The sequence below is a fragment of the Gossypium raimondii genome, chromosome 3, assembly GCF_025698545.1.
Source record: "Gossypium raimondii isolate GPD5lz chromosome 3, ASM2569854v1, whole genome shotgun sequence".
NCBI lineage: Eukaryota > Viridiplantae > Streptophyta > Magnoliopsida > Malvales > Malvaceae > Gossypium > Gossypium raimondii.
The window spans coordinates 48,948,206-48,963,106 of record NC_068567.1 but is presented as its reverse complement, the minus strand read 5'-3'; the positions used below and the strand labels follow the sequence as shown (position 1 = coordinate 48,963,106).

The 14,901-nt window shown below is 35.3% G+C and overlaps 2 protein-coding genes across 2 annotated transcripts; both read left to right on the top strand.

Annotated features, from left to right (window-relative positions):
- Window positions 1-6,687: 6,687 nt before the first annotated feature.
- On the top strand, window positions 6,688-9,707 carry LOC105794539 (uncharacterized). Its single transcript, XM_012623755.2, has 2 exons — window positions 6,688-7,894; window positions 8,163-9,707. The coding sequence occupies exons 1-2, from the start codon at window positions 7,196-7,198 to the stop codon at window positions 9,471-9,473; spliced, it is 2,010 nt and encodes a 669-aa protein (XP_012479209.1). The 5' UTR covers window positions 6,688-7,195; the 3' UTR covers window positions 9,474-9,707.
- A 1,110-nt stretch (window positions 9,708-10,817) lies between these two features.
- Window positions 10,818-12,602, top strand: LOC105796192 (lysine histidine transporter 2). Its single transcript, XM_012625784.2, has 7 exons — window positions 10,818-10,968; window positions 11,042-11,425; window positions 11,497-11,890; window positions 11,966-12,071; window positions 12,158-12,249; window positions 12,344-12,412; window positions 12,504-12,602. The coding sequence occupies exons 1-7, from the start codon at window positions 10,916-10,918 to the stop codon at window positions 12,600-12,602; spliced, it is 1,197 nt and encodes a 398-aa protein (XP_012481238.2). The 5' UTR covers window positions 10,818-10,915.
- The last annotated feature ends 2,299 nt before the right edge of the window (window positions 12,603-14,901 follow it).

The following is a 14,901-nucleotide window of genomic DNA, read 5'->3' as shown; positions in this document are numbered from 1 at the left end:
TCATCGATTGATATACCTCACGAACTCGGATGAAATAGTAGCAATCATTTGGGTTAAAGAAGAAGCAAGTGACCAAACTCCTGTATACTATGACAATAGAATCATACAAAATGACAAAATCAACTGTGCCAAAATCAAGAAGATAATATTTGCCCTAGTGGTAGCCACAAGAAAGTTAAGAAAGTATTTATATTATCATATTGTTTTAATGTTATTTGACCAACCCCTTAAAGAAATGTTGCAGAGGGTTGATTCCTCATGACAAATGATAAAGTGGAATGATGAAGTTAGTGAGTTTAACTTAAAATTCTTATAAAAAAAAGGCAAAGAAGGCCATGGTATTGGAAAAGTTTGTGGCTGAATCCTCTTTTACACATAATGTAGATAAAGATGATGATGATGATGATGATGATGATGATGATGATGATGATGATGATGATGGAGATTGGGTAATGGAGGATGTTGATTTAGACAAGAAAGACCACAAAGGAAAAAGGACACCAAATGTTGTAAATCCAATAAGCCCTTTGCCTAAATTCTAGTGGACCTAGTTTATTAATGGTTCTATTAGAAAAGATAGATTTGGTGTAAGAATTTTATTAGTTGACCCTCAAGTAATGAAAAGCAATATAGCATATCTTTTAGGTTCAAGTCTTTTAACAATGTCACAAAGTACGAAACTCTCATACTAGTTCTCGAGTTAGCATATCAACCTTGGGAAAAAAATTCCAAATATTCTCAAGTTCTCAATTGGTGGCTAAACAAATATTAGGTAAGTATGAAGTAAGGGGTGGGACCTGTCCAATTACCACAAGCTCGTTACAAATTTGTTAAGAAAGTTTGATGGAACAGAGTTGAAAGAAATTCCCCTGAGTGAGAACATTATAGTTGACACTATTTTAAGGTTTGCCTCATTTATGAAAAAATCAATAGTAGGAAAAATATTATTAGAGTACAAGACTAAACATAGTTATGCAGTGCAGAGATGATGACCTTAGATGGATGATGTTGATAATCTAATTTTTGATAGATGGCAAACTGCAAGGTGACAGGAAAGAGTAGATAAAATTAAGGAACAAGGTAGTGAGGTATACCCTAATTGATGACATATTGTACAAGAATAGCATCCTGCAACCACTCTTCATATGTTTAGGCATTAGAAAAACTGATTAAATAGTAAGAGAGATTCATGATAGAATTTGTGGACACCATATGGGAGGACGAACTCTAGAATAAAAAATTCTTAGATAAGGGTTCTACTGGTCTACAATCAATAAGGATGCAATAAACCTTATATTAAAGTGTGAGCTTTGCCAAAAAATTTCTCCAATACCTCGCTAACCAGTGGAGCAACTTCAACTGATCAATAATCCAGTATCATTTGTAACCTAGGAAATGGATATTGTTGGCCCTTTTTCAATGGCATGAGCCAAAAGAAGTTCATAGTAGTGGCTATTGAGTTCTTCACAAGTGGATAGACACAAAAATATTGACTACCATTACTAAAAATCAGATGTAGAGTTTTGTTTGAAAAATTATAATCTATAGATCTAGATAGCTTCACCTCTTGATCATAGACAATAGTGCCTAATTCCAAGGAAATTCAAGGATTTCTGTGAGAACCTAAAAAATCTCATTAGTCCAAAGCTTGATCAAGATACTTTAAACCAACAGTCAAGTGAAAGTGACCAGTAAAAAAACCTTTAAAACCCCCAAAAAGAAGGTTGACAATGCAAAAAGAGCATGGTTGGAAAAGTTACTAAGAATATTATAAGCCTTGCGAACTACCTCGTACATAGGAATATGTGAGATATCATTCAACCTAACCAGAGTTGAAGCTATAATACTAGCGAAGATAAGCCTTAACATGTACAGGGTATCTCATTTTGACCCCTAACAAAATTAAAAAAAAACATTCAGAGTAAATTTGGACTTGCTTAAAGAAACAAAGGATCGAATGGAGAAAAAGCTCGCTACAAAAACCCAACAAGTAGCCAATTATCGTAATACGCAATAATAGCCCCCCCAAATTGTTATGCCAATTGTAGCACATGTCTCGCCTTGAATCACACTCCCATCAAATAAGCATTCTTTTAAAGAAATTCAAATATCTTCAAAATTTAAAACCCCCGAAACACAAAAATTTTGCTCAAAATCCACCTACTTATATCCTTTATGGAAATCTCACCCCTAAAAGTATGTACCTCTTGTTAACATGAATCACCTAAAAACAAATGAAGCAATCCTCACCAATATAAAGAACAGGTCACAAAGATCAATGTCTCAAGAAAGATCACTTTATAACCTCATTTTCGATTGGTAGGCAATTGTTATACCTACACCTTGTAAGCCCTTCTTGTGTTCGACCGACCTTATAAGTTAGCCCTAAACTAAAAAGGACTATCGTACAAGCTAAGGACAACAACGAGGCCAAAACCTTGCGAGTCTAAGACCTCGCGAGCATGTTTCATGGGGGCCACACCCTTGACACAGAAAAAAATACTTACCACTCATACATCACACATATCTATTACCCTGACATGACAATCCATGCCTAAGAGGACAAGACATTGTAGGTCGATTGAGTTCAAGAAAATACAGAATTAATACAGGGACGGTATGTGGCATCTTGAGAATGACTATAGGCCCTCCTTTTTAAGGCTCACAAACATCGATATAGGAGAACATATGCCCTCTTGTCTAATTGTTTCAGCTATCTCTCTTCTTTTTTTTGGATTCCAATCCCTAACATTCTGGTCAACCTTATCTTCTAAAAGCTTGACTCTCTAGATGAATTGTCACGAAGTACCACCACCTCCATCCTATATCAACACGATTGCACCATTAGACAGTAAATAAAAATAAGTTTAAATATAAAATTAGTACATAAACTTGTCCACTTCTCCCAAATTGGTACTTAAGGTTTTTTTTTTGTCCTAGATTGGTACCCAAACGTTTTCTTAGTCAACTAGTTTGGTACTTTTTTTTAACGCTGTTAAATCTGAGACAAGTGGTAGAACAGGATTGTAACACATGGCATGATGATGTCATAATCTAAAAAAAATATTAAAAATTAATAAAAATATTTTTAAAAATTATTTATATTTTTTCTTATTTCCATTTTTCTGATGTTCCTTCCTTCTTCCTTTTGTCACTTTGCCTTTTTTTTGTTTCTAGGTTCATTCAACATTTTTGGGTTTCTTTGAAAAGAAATTTAAGAACATTTCTAGGTTATTTTTTTTCTTATTATCTTATTTTTCTAGATATTCCATTCGTCTTCTTTCTTCCTCTCATCACTTTGCCTTTTTCTTTTTTGAATTCATTCAACATTTCCAAGTTCATTCAACATTTATGGGTTTCTTTAAAAAGAAATTTAAGAACATTTCTAGGTTTGATGCATCTGTAAATATGAAGTGACTTAAATTTGATTAAATTATGCAAAAATTTGAACCACAAGAAATTTAAACAGTAAATTTGAATCATCCAAACTCAAAACATAATAACACCAAAATCAGTTAAACTAATCAAATTCACAAATCTACTTGTAATCTTTCCATATTTTATCAATAATTCCACCCAACTTTGAAATTTGTTGGGTTGTAGCAATCAGCTCCGAAGAAAACTCCAAGGCCCCATGCTAGTGCCTGTCTTGCAGGACAATGTTAATGAGAAAGTGTTAGAATCATACAAAACTTTCCCAAATAAAAAAACCAAGTGAAATTTTCTATTTGGTTGATCAGAAAACACCATGGAAAATAAATAAAACCATAAATGAATTATATTACCTCAAAAGACCAGCAAACACACAAAAACTCATAAAGGTGGTCAAAGTAATCCAGATACCAATATAGCCATTGTTAGAGGATAGTATGAACAAGCAAAGGATGTTCACAATAGAAACCAAAACCTAAGAAAATGACAAGAAAATTAAACCAATTAAACCAATCCAATTCACAAATTTACTTGTAATCTTTCCAGATTTTATCACCAATTCCATCCCACTTTGAAAAACATACCTTACAAAGGGATCATTTCAAGCTTCTTGGTAGTGGAACATCACGAGCAGATCTAATCTCCGCAAAATAACACAAGCGCATACAATATGGCAGACCCATAAACAAATTGTGGACTTATTTCAAAATCTTAAGTTGTTTAGCAGGTTTAGGCAAACCCGATTTGACCATGGCTTATCTAACAACAATAACAAAGGAGAGTAGCTACAGCCAAGGTTTTTGAAATCAAAAAATAAAGTAGAAAAGAATAGGAGCAGAAGCAGGAGAGAAAGGAAAGTCTTTCAGTGCTTCTCTGACCGGTGAGGACATTGAAACAGACAGTGACGACATCGGAGCAAGGTGACTGGCGGAAGAGAATCCCAACGGGATTTCAATGAGTTTTCTGTGAAAAAAACAATAAAGGAAATGAAAGAGCAAGAGGAAAAAATTGGCCAGTGCCATTATTTGGATCGGAGAACAAATGTCGGTGACAACGTGGGAGTGGAGCTATGGTGCATGCTGGCGGCGACTAGGGTTGGGAAAGAGAGAAGGAGAAGAAGAAAACAAAAAAAATAAGATGGGAAGGGAAGGGAAGAGGAAAGAATAAAAGATAATGAAAAAGGAAAAAATAGAAAAAGTGATATAGAAAAATAGGAGTGAGCAAAACTCGATTCGACTCAAAAAAATCGAAAAAAATTTGAATTTCGAGTTAAACGAATCGAGTTATTCGAATCAACTCGAATTTTTTTTTCAAATTTCAAGTTCGAATCGAGTTGAGTTTTCGAATTCGAAGAACTTGAATAATTCGAATAATTCGAATATCAAACTATAATGTTTTACATTTTTACCCAAAACTCCCAAACCTTTTTACTTTTCCCTCAAAACTTTTACTCCTTCCTGCTTTCCCCCCAAAACTTTTACTCCCCTCCCCTCCCAAACCCCCAATCTACCCAAAATCCATTTCACACCAAAATTTTACTCTCCCATTTACTTTTTCTTAAAATTTTACTCCCCAAAACCCTCAAAACTTTTTATTTTCCCCCAAAATTTTTACTCCCTCTCACTTTTCCCCTAAAACTTTTATTCCCTTCCCATCCCACCTCCCATCTATCCCAAACCCTCCCCTCCAATTTTTTTTTAATATTTTCCTCCAAAATTTTTCTCCCCTATTTACTTTCCTCAAACTTTTATTCCCCAAAATTTTTATTTTCCCCTATACTTTTACTTCTCACCCTTTACTCTCAAATAAAAATCAAAATTATCCAAAAAATCACTAAACATAAATAGTAATAATTTTATTTATATCTACTATTTATATTATTAAATTAAATTTCACATTTTATATTATTTGTATTATTGAATTGTTTAATCATATTGAATATTTATATTAAAATTGAATTATTAATTATGTCATAAAATATTCGTGTTAACATTTTATATTGATGTCAATTTCACATTTCATTTTAAAATAACTTTTATTAAAAATCATATTTTTACATTTAATATGTTTTTAATTCCAAAATACATAGTGACAAGAATCTGAAGATAATTGAAACAACTAAGCAAGCAAAGAAGCTAACCAATATATAAAAAATTAATAAATAAATTATAAGGTGATGAAAGTTAATAAAAATTTTGATTAAGGTGGACAAATTTTTTTACGATGGGTGACAGTGGTTACAATGACCCAAAATTATTTTTTAAAATTTAACTCTAACAAATATATTCGATTCGATTCGATTCGAATTCCATCTCACTCGACTCGATTCGAGAAAACTTTAAATAAAGTTAAGATGATAAAATGATATTCGAAAACTCGATTAACTCAAAAATTGTCGATTCGATTCGATTCGATTCGATCGAATGCTCATCCCTATAGAAAAATAGATTATGACATCATCATGCCATGCCATGTGTCATAATCCTATTTTGCCACATGTCTCAGATTTAATGGCATTAAAAGAATATCAAACTAGTTGAGGGAGAAAAAGTTTAAGTACCAATATGGGGTTAAAAAAAACTTTAAGTACCAATCTAGGATAAATGAATAAGTTCAGGCACCAATTTTATATTTAACCCATAAAAATATGACATCTCATCATTTAAAATAAGAAATAAATAAAATGGACTTATAAATAGACACTAATAAATTTATTTAAATACAATTAATTATTAATTAATTATAACTATAAGAAATAAATAAAATAACTCTTAATTTTAGGTCTCAAAGTTTAAGGTGTAATAGTTATGCTTTAAGATTTAGGATATTTTTTTAGATTTAGAATTTACTCTACTAATTTTTATTTTATTAAATCTAATAATATAAAACTTCATACACCAAATCCATGAAGAATTATTTCATATTTATATTATTGGTAAACTCGACCACCATACTGATCACGGACGGTTCTAGTTCATACAAATCTTAAATTAGGAGATAAATACACAACTGATACATCAAAAGCAATGGAATGGGAAATTGCCTCTAACTTTTTATTCATTAAAATAATTATTATATTACAATAGAAGCCTCAAACTTGATAAGGATCTTTTTTTCATCAAAAGAATCAAAAGGAAAATCGTCAATTATGTGCGGACCTCAACTGTCACCTTTCTTCTATAATCCCATTTTCCCATTTATCCCAACTGAAATTTTCTGATTGTAGTTCATTACATACTTACTGTTTTTCTTTTGTGTGGCGTCACTGCCCTTTCGCGGACAAGACAAGAGGAATCTTTTGGGAAAAATATATACATTTTTTGCACTCATTTCGCTTACTTTTTTTTTCTCCACCATAGAAAAAGAAAAAAAAAACCAAAAAACTATCGGTATTTTGTTTCCATTTGCAAACAGTGTGGACGTTAATAGCTTATTGTTTCCCATGTTTATCTGTAAGAAAATCCTTTACAGACGCAAACTTTCCTTTCTGAATAACCTTATTATTGGTTCACCCTTCATGTTTAGAAATTAAAACATGGCTGATGGCTCCCAACCTTTGTAATTCTCTTCCTTTAAACTGTTCTTAATTGGTTGATGTAGAATTTTACGGATATATAGCTATCTTCAAGCTTCTGCCTTTCTTTTGTTTCTTCAGTTTCAGTTAGATTCTTCGTGTGTGTGTGTTTTTCTCCAAGAAAACTTTGTTGGGTGGTCGTTGAAATCTCGTGGGATCTGATAATTTTTAGTGAATTTTGATGCTACAATGCCCCCGTCTTACTTCCCCCTGCGTTGGGAGAGCACTGGGGACCAATGGTGGTACGCATCACCTATCGATTGGGCAGCAGCCAATGGCCTTTACGACCTGGTCATTGAGCTCCTCCATCTCGACGCCAATCTCCTCATAAAGCTCACTTCTCTCCGCAGAATCCGCCGCCTGGAGACCGTGTGGGACGATGAAGCTCACTTCGATGATGTTGCTAAATGCCGCTCTTTTGTCGCCAAAAGGCTTCTTCAAGAATGCGAGACCAAGAAAGGCAACAATAGCTTGATAAGAGCCGGGTATGGTGGCTGGCTTTTGTACACCGCTGCCTCGGCTGGTGACATGGGTTTCGTCAAGCAACTGTTGGAGAGAGACCCTTTCCTTGTCTTCGGAGAAGGAGAATATGGGGTGACTGATATATTTTATGCAGCGGCGAGGAGCAAAAACTCTGAGCTTTTCAGGATGCTGCTTGATTTCGCGGTGTCGTCCAGGGGTTGCCTTGGCGGTGGTGAAGGTGAATTGAGTGAAACTCGGTCGGTTTTTAAGTGGGAAATGATGAACAGAGCGGTTCATGCGGCGGCAAGAGGTGGGAGCTTGGAGATTTTAAGGGAGATTCTTGGGGATTGCACTGATGTTTTGGGTTATAGAGATGTGCAGGGATCTACTCTCTTGCATACTGCCTCTGGGAGAGGCCAAGTAGAGGTTAGTAAGGCACTAATTTCTCTTGAATCTTCCATCTCTGATGATTAAACTTCATAAGCATCAGTATCTACTTAGGTAACGTAGTGTGTTAATCCCAAGTTATAGGTTCTCTGTATTAATGGTGCTGAGCTCCAGTTATACTTCAGATTATGCTCATATTACACTGATTAGTGACTAATACAGTTCGTTGTTGGCAGCTACAATTACCGATGTCCTTCGAGCTTTATCAAACTGTTATGTTATCTTTTTTCTTGCCTCTCAAATGCAGGTAGTGAAGGATCTCGTTGCATCGTTTGAGATCATAACCTCTACAGACAATCAAGGAAACACGGCACTTCATGTGGCGGCTTATCGCGGTTATTTAAAGGTTGTTGGGTTCCTTATTCAAGTGGCTCCGAGTTTGGCCTCTGTGAAGAATGATTACGGGAATACTTTTCTTCATGTGGCTGTGGCTGGTTTTAGAACCACAGGGTTCCGAAGAATAGATCAGCAGATCGAGCTGATGAAGCAATTAGTATGCGGTGAGGTTGTCGACATTCGAGATATCATCAATGTGAGAAACTTGGATGGAAGAACTGCTTTGCATATGGCCGTAACTGAGAATGTTCAGTCTAGTCTGGTGGAACTACTCATGTCCGTGCCATCTATTGACCTGAATGTTCGTGATGTTGATGGCTTGACCCCGTTGGATCTCCTCAAGAGAAGGCCTAAATCTGCATCTTCGGAAATTTTAATCAAAGAACTAATTGCAGCTGGAGGAATCTCTAATTGTCAAGACAATGTAGCAAGGAGTGCTATTGTTTCTCATCTGAAAGAGCACGGTGTAGGTGCCAGTCCTGGAACATCATTCAGAGTCCCTGATGCAGAGATATTTTTGTACACCGGTTTGGAGAATACATACGATGCAGGTTGTGATAAAGAAAGCGTGGAATATAGCTCGTGCCTGAGTGAACTAAGCGACTTGAACTTGAGTACTTCGTTTGATACTAAGAAGTCAAGCTCCGTAAATCATACTGCGAGACGACTGAAGAATTTTCTCCATTGGCCTAGGAAGAAGGAAAGAAAAGCTACTAGCATGGAATTGGTAGACACTGATGATCCTGTGGAGGTTACGAGTACTTGTAGAAACTGGCCAGACATTCATATTCCGCTTCGTGAAAAGTACACTAAATCTGTATCTCTTCCAAACAACAAAAGGACCCTTGCTCTCCACAATGATCTTCCAAGCCGATCCAGCAGGAAGAAATTTACTGCTGGGCTAACTCATGGTGTGATCCAGGCAGCGCCACATTTAGCTGCTCCTTTTAAGTCACCTCCAAGCCCTTTTTCAGTATCTTCTACAACCTCGCCTATATCAATGGATGATCAAAAGAGTGTCCTAGATGCTCGATGCTTTTACTCGAATTCATCATTTAATGGTAAAACAACAACACGAATGAATCCGAAGCAAAGTTCAGTTGATAAGAAGTTGATGAACCATTATTTCTGTTTTGGAGCACAAGGCCTAGCTGTCGAAGATAATAGAAGCCATACACGGCTGGATCGCAGCATCAAGAGTGCCCGTTCTTTAGTTGCTTGATGCAGAGTATTGCAATTTTCAAGAACCACCGTTGACAGCAAAGGAATTTAGGATTCTATGAGATTCCTACTCTTCAGTTTACTGTGTTTGGGACCTATGAATAAATTCAAGGTATATACTGAAAAATGACCCAGAATTTTTAATGTATCAATAAACATACCAAGTTGTATTATATGTTTAGTTTGTTGTTGAAGTTGTAAGTTTTAAGTTTTAATAAAAGGTTAAATTTTTCCATTAGTCCTTGTACTTTACAAAAGTTGTGGATTTAGTCTATCATTTTAGTTCTATACTTTTCAATATTTAAAATTCAGTCATTACCAAACAATAACAGTTAAATTCGTTATATTATTTCTAAAATTTGATGTGGCAAGCATATTATCATATGTGTAATGTCATGTCAACTTGTTATTTTCACATATTACTCACTAAAAATCCAATTAATGGATTAACGAATGTCGTTTGCGTCAAAACTGAAATTTGAAAATTTGAAAATTCAAAAAGTATAGAGATTTAAAATATGAACTAAATCTGCAACTGTATACATGGTACAAAGTTAATAATTGAATTTAACTCAAATGGATTTAGCAATTCCTGTTCGAGTTAAGATCAAAATTTCAAAATTTAAAAAGTATAGGACTAAAGTAGACCAACTCAAAAAGAACAAGGACTAAAATTTGTCAAATGAAAGTACATGGATTAAATCCACAACTTTCACAATGTACAAGGACTAATAGCAAATTTAACGAAATAAAAACAATCCTTGCAAAATCTTTTTCTTCTCTGTTAATGAATACCAAGTTTCATTCATACTTTTCTTCATGATTCAATGTGCAACTTTTTCCACTAAAGTGAGACTTAAAGCGAAAAGTTAGCCACCATTGAAAGACCAAAAGGAAAAAAACATGTAAATTAGAACACGTTAATAAAAAATTGACCAGTTGATCCCATGGTTACAGGGGAATCGAGGGAGAGTTTTGCTGAAGCTACATGGTTACCCTTCATTCCCACTAGATCCATCATAAAAGCTGCCCATGAGACAGACAGCATATTCCATAAATTAGACCATTGTAGCAATTCAAACCTTAGACACCCCAAAACTTGTCAAACTAACAAGATATATGAAGAGAAATGGGAGCTTATTACAACAACTGTCCACATTTTCTTCCTTGTAAAATCCACTTTCTATTAATAGCATACCATATAATTGGGCACATGTAGCTTATATGGTGGCTACTTCGGCGAGTTTCTTTATACTTAATCCTTTTCTTTACAGATTTGTTCCCAATTCCTTAACCACAACTGAGAGAAAAAAAGAAAAAGAAAAAAAGATGGTGTATGAAGGATCAGAAAGCGAACGTGAGAGGGCCATCAATGAATGGCTCCCCGTCACTTCTAATAGGAATGCTAAATGGTGGTATTCAGCTTTTCACAATGTCACCGCAATGGTTGGAGCTGGTGTTCTTAGCCTTCCTTATGCCATGTCACAGCTTGGATGGTAAGTTCCCAAAATTTGTACATTAATCCCACAGTCTACACTGTGTTCATTCTTGACTATGATGAATTTGCAGGGGTCCTGGGGTTACTATAATGCTTTTATCATGGGTTGTAACATTATACACCATTTGGCAAATGGTGGAAATGCATGAGATGATACCCGGTAAGCGTTTCGATAGGTACCATGAGTTAGGCCAGTATGCATTCGGTGAAAAGCTCGGGCTATGGATCATCATACCTCAGCAATTAACCGTAGACGTTAGTTCCGACATTGTCTACATGGTGACGGGAGGCCAATCGTTGAAGAAGTTCCATGATCTGGTCTGTCCTAACTGCAAGGAAATAAGACAAACATATTTCATCATGATTTTCGCTTCGGTTCACTTCGTCCTTTCCCATCTCCCAAACTTCAACTCCATATCTGGTGTCTCACTGGCCGCTGCAGTCATGTCACTGAGGTAAAACGCTCGGAAGCGGACATTTACAGTATGTCTGATGTTCCATTTAATCGAATGTTCTTTCTATGCAGCTATTCTACCATTGCTTGGGCAGCTTCGATTGGAAAGGGTGTTCAACCGAATGTCGACTACTCATACAAGTCCACATCCAACCCTGGTAAAGTATTCGACTTCCTTGCCGGATTGGGTGAAATAGCCTTTGCGTACGCGGGTCATAATGTGGTATTGGAAATCCAAGCAACAATGCCATCAACTCCTGAAAAACCTTCAAAAGGTCCAATGTGGAAAGGTGTGATTGTTGCATATCTAATAGTGGCAATTTGCTACTTACCGGTTGCTTTTATTGGTTACTGGGCATTTGGAAACAGTGTTAATGACAACATCCTCTTAACATTAGAGAACCCCACTGGGCTCATTGCTACAGCTAACATCTTCGTCGTCATCCATGTCATTGGCAGCTATCAGGTACAACTACACATATAGTTGGGTGATTTCGGGTTCGGGTTTTGACACTATGATATGATAAAAAAACCTATGCAGATATTTGCAATGCCAGTGTTTGACATGATGGAGAGTTATATGGTAAAGGAATTGCGTTTCAGACCTTGTTTAAGGCTTCGTTTAATTAGTCGCACTCTATATGTTGGTAAATAATCCCAACTCAAACTCCCATTTTCTCCTAATCAAAATCTAGTTCTCTTTTACCATGATTTATGATCTTGTTTGTTGCAGCATTCACAATGGTTATTGCCATTTGCTTCCCATTCTTTGGAGGTCTTCTCAGTTTCTTTGGAGGGTTTGCATTCGCTCCTACATCATATTATGTAATTATTTCGAACTTCCTCATATTTAAAACCTTAAACTCTAAACCATCATTATAAAAAAATACAATGTTATAAAAATTTCTTGCTTTTGCAGCTTCCATGCATCATTTGGCTTATAATCTGCAAACCCAAAAGATTCAGCTTAACTTGGTTCATAAACTGGGTAAGTAACAAGTAATAACCTCGGCAGTGGTTTATGAGCATGCCAAATACATGCCATGTTTAACATTAAGCTTGTTTGGTATCCATGTCAGATATGCATTGTACTGGGTGTATTACTGATGGTTCTATCACCCATTGGAGGACTTAGATCAATTATTGTGTCAGCAAAGGACTACGAATTCTTCTCGTGATTATTTTCCCTTCCTCCCAGATTGTGGAAAACAGTATGGTGATGATCAAACAGGGGCACTTTGTAGAAATATGTTTTTTATAATCAGTTTTGTCAGAGATTGTTGTTTATTGTCATCAAACTCACCTTGTTCGTAAGTTTCATCGTTAGATGAGAAGGGGATTGGTCATCTCCTTGATTACATTTTTCGGGTAGTTTGTTAAATATAATCTATAATTTCTTGAATTAATTGATTGTTCTTAAAAATTGAATGTCGATAATGGTAATGTAAAAAGATCACAAACAATCACGGACAGAGGAAAAGAAAATTCACTAATGGCGAATTCAAATGATACAAGAGTTTCGACTACATCTATTTATAGGTTAAAAAAAACCTGATTTTAATCAATGTCAAATATATTATGCTAATAAATGCTAAAATATTATACTAATAAATACTAAATCTTCTAGAAAGAAAATATATTTTGTTTAACTTGACTTGCAAGTAATCTCCTAGAATTTGGGTTACACAACTCTAACAATCTCCACCTTGACAAGAATTCTCAACAAACAAGTTCTTCACCACAAACTCTCAACGAATAAGTTCTCCACCTCTTCCACAAAACCCCTTAAGGATATTCTTCAACAATGAACACCAACCAAGTCCAAGCAATGCTCGAACTTAGTTATAGGAACTGATTTAGTCATCATATCTGCAGGATTATCATGAGTACTAACTTTGCTCACAATAATATCACAATGAGTTATAATATCATGCACAAAATGATACTAAACGTCAATGTGTTTTTTTCTCTCATGAAACATTTGATCTTTCATAAGGAAGATGACACTCTGGCTATCACAAAACATTGTACTGATCTGAAGGCCTTTACTAAGTTCACCAAAGAGTCCTTTTAACCAAATAACTTCTTTACAAGCCTCAAGAATTGACATGTACTTAGCTTCAGTAGTAGACAAAGCAAATTTAGTTTGCAAAGTGGCTTTCTAATTGATTGTGCAACCTCTAATAGTAAAGACATACCCGGTGAGAGATCTTCTTTTATCAAGGTCTCTTGCAAAATCAGAACCAACATACCCAATGACTCCATCTCTAGTTCTTCCAAACTGTAAGCAAACATCAGTAGTACCTCGTAAGTATTTGAAAATCCATTAAACTGCTTTCCAATGTTCTTTACCGAGATTCGTCATATATCTACTAACTGCACTAACTGTATATGGTAAATCTGGACGTGAGCAAACTATAACATACATGAGAGATCCTAGTACCCTAGAATATGGAACACGTGCCATGTAGTCAATCTCATCATCTGATTGCGAAGAGTGAGCCGATGAGAGTTTGAAGTGGGCTGCTAATGGAGTATTAACAGGCTTGGCATTCTGCATATTGAACCTGCAAAGAACTTTCTCAATAAACCCTTTTTTTAACTTAGGTACAATTTACATGTTTTTCTATCTCTAAGAATCTTCATCTCAAGTATCTTCTTTGCTGCTCCCAAATCTTTAATCTCAAATTCTTTACTAAGTTGGACTTTGACCTTTCTTATCTCTCCTTCATCTTTGGCTACTATCAATATGTCATCAACATATAAGAGTAGATATACAAAAGAACCATCACTGTTTTTCTTAAAATAACACAACTGCCAAAGTTGTTTCTTTTGAAATCATGAGTGGTCATAAAAGAATCAAACCTCTTGTACCACTATCTTGGTGACTGTTTTAAGCCATAAAGGAACTTTTTCAACAAGCAAACATAGTTCTTCTTTTCTGAGACTATAAAACCCTTTGGTTGTTGCATGTAAATATCTTCCCCAAGTTCTCCATGTAAGAATGTTGTTTTTACATCTAAATGCTTAAGATCCAAATCATAAATGGCCATAATACCAAGTAAGGCTCGAATCAAACTATTTTTCACAATTGGAGAAAACACATCCGTGAAGTCTATACCTAGAACTTGACTGTAACATTTTGCAACCAACCTTGCTTTATATCCGAATTTTTCAATTCCTAGGGTCTCTTCTTTCTTCTTAAACACCCATTTACAACGAACAACCTTTTTACCCTTAGGAAACTTTATTAGATCTCATGTTCTGTTCTTATGGAGTGATTTCATCTCTTCTTGCATGGCAGACATCCATTTTCCTGAATCTTTACAACTAACTGCCTCGGAATAAGTAGATGGCTCTTAATTTACATCTATATCTTCAGCCACGTTTAAAGCATAAGTAACTAGATTAGCCTCGACGTACCTCTTTGGAGGTTTAATTTCTCTTCTAGGTCTGTTCTTGGCAATAGAATATTGT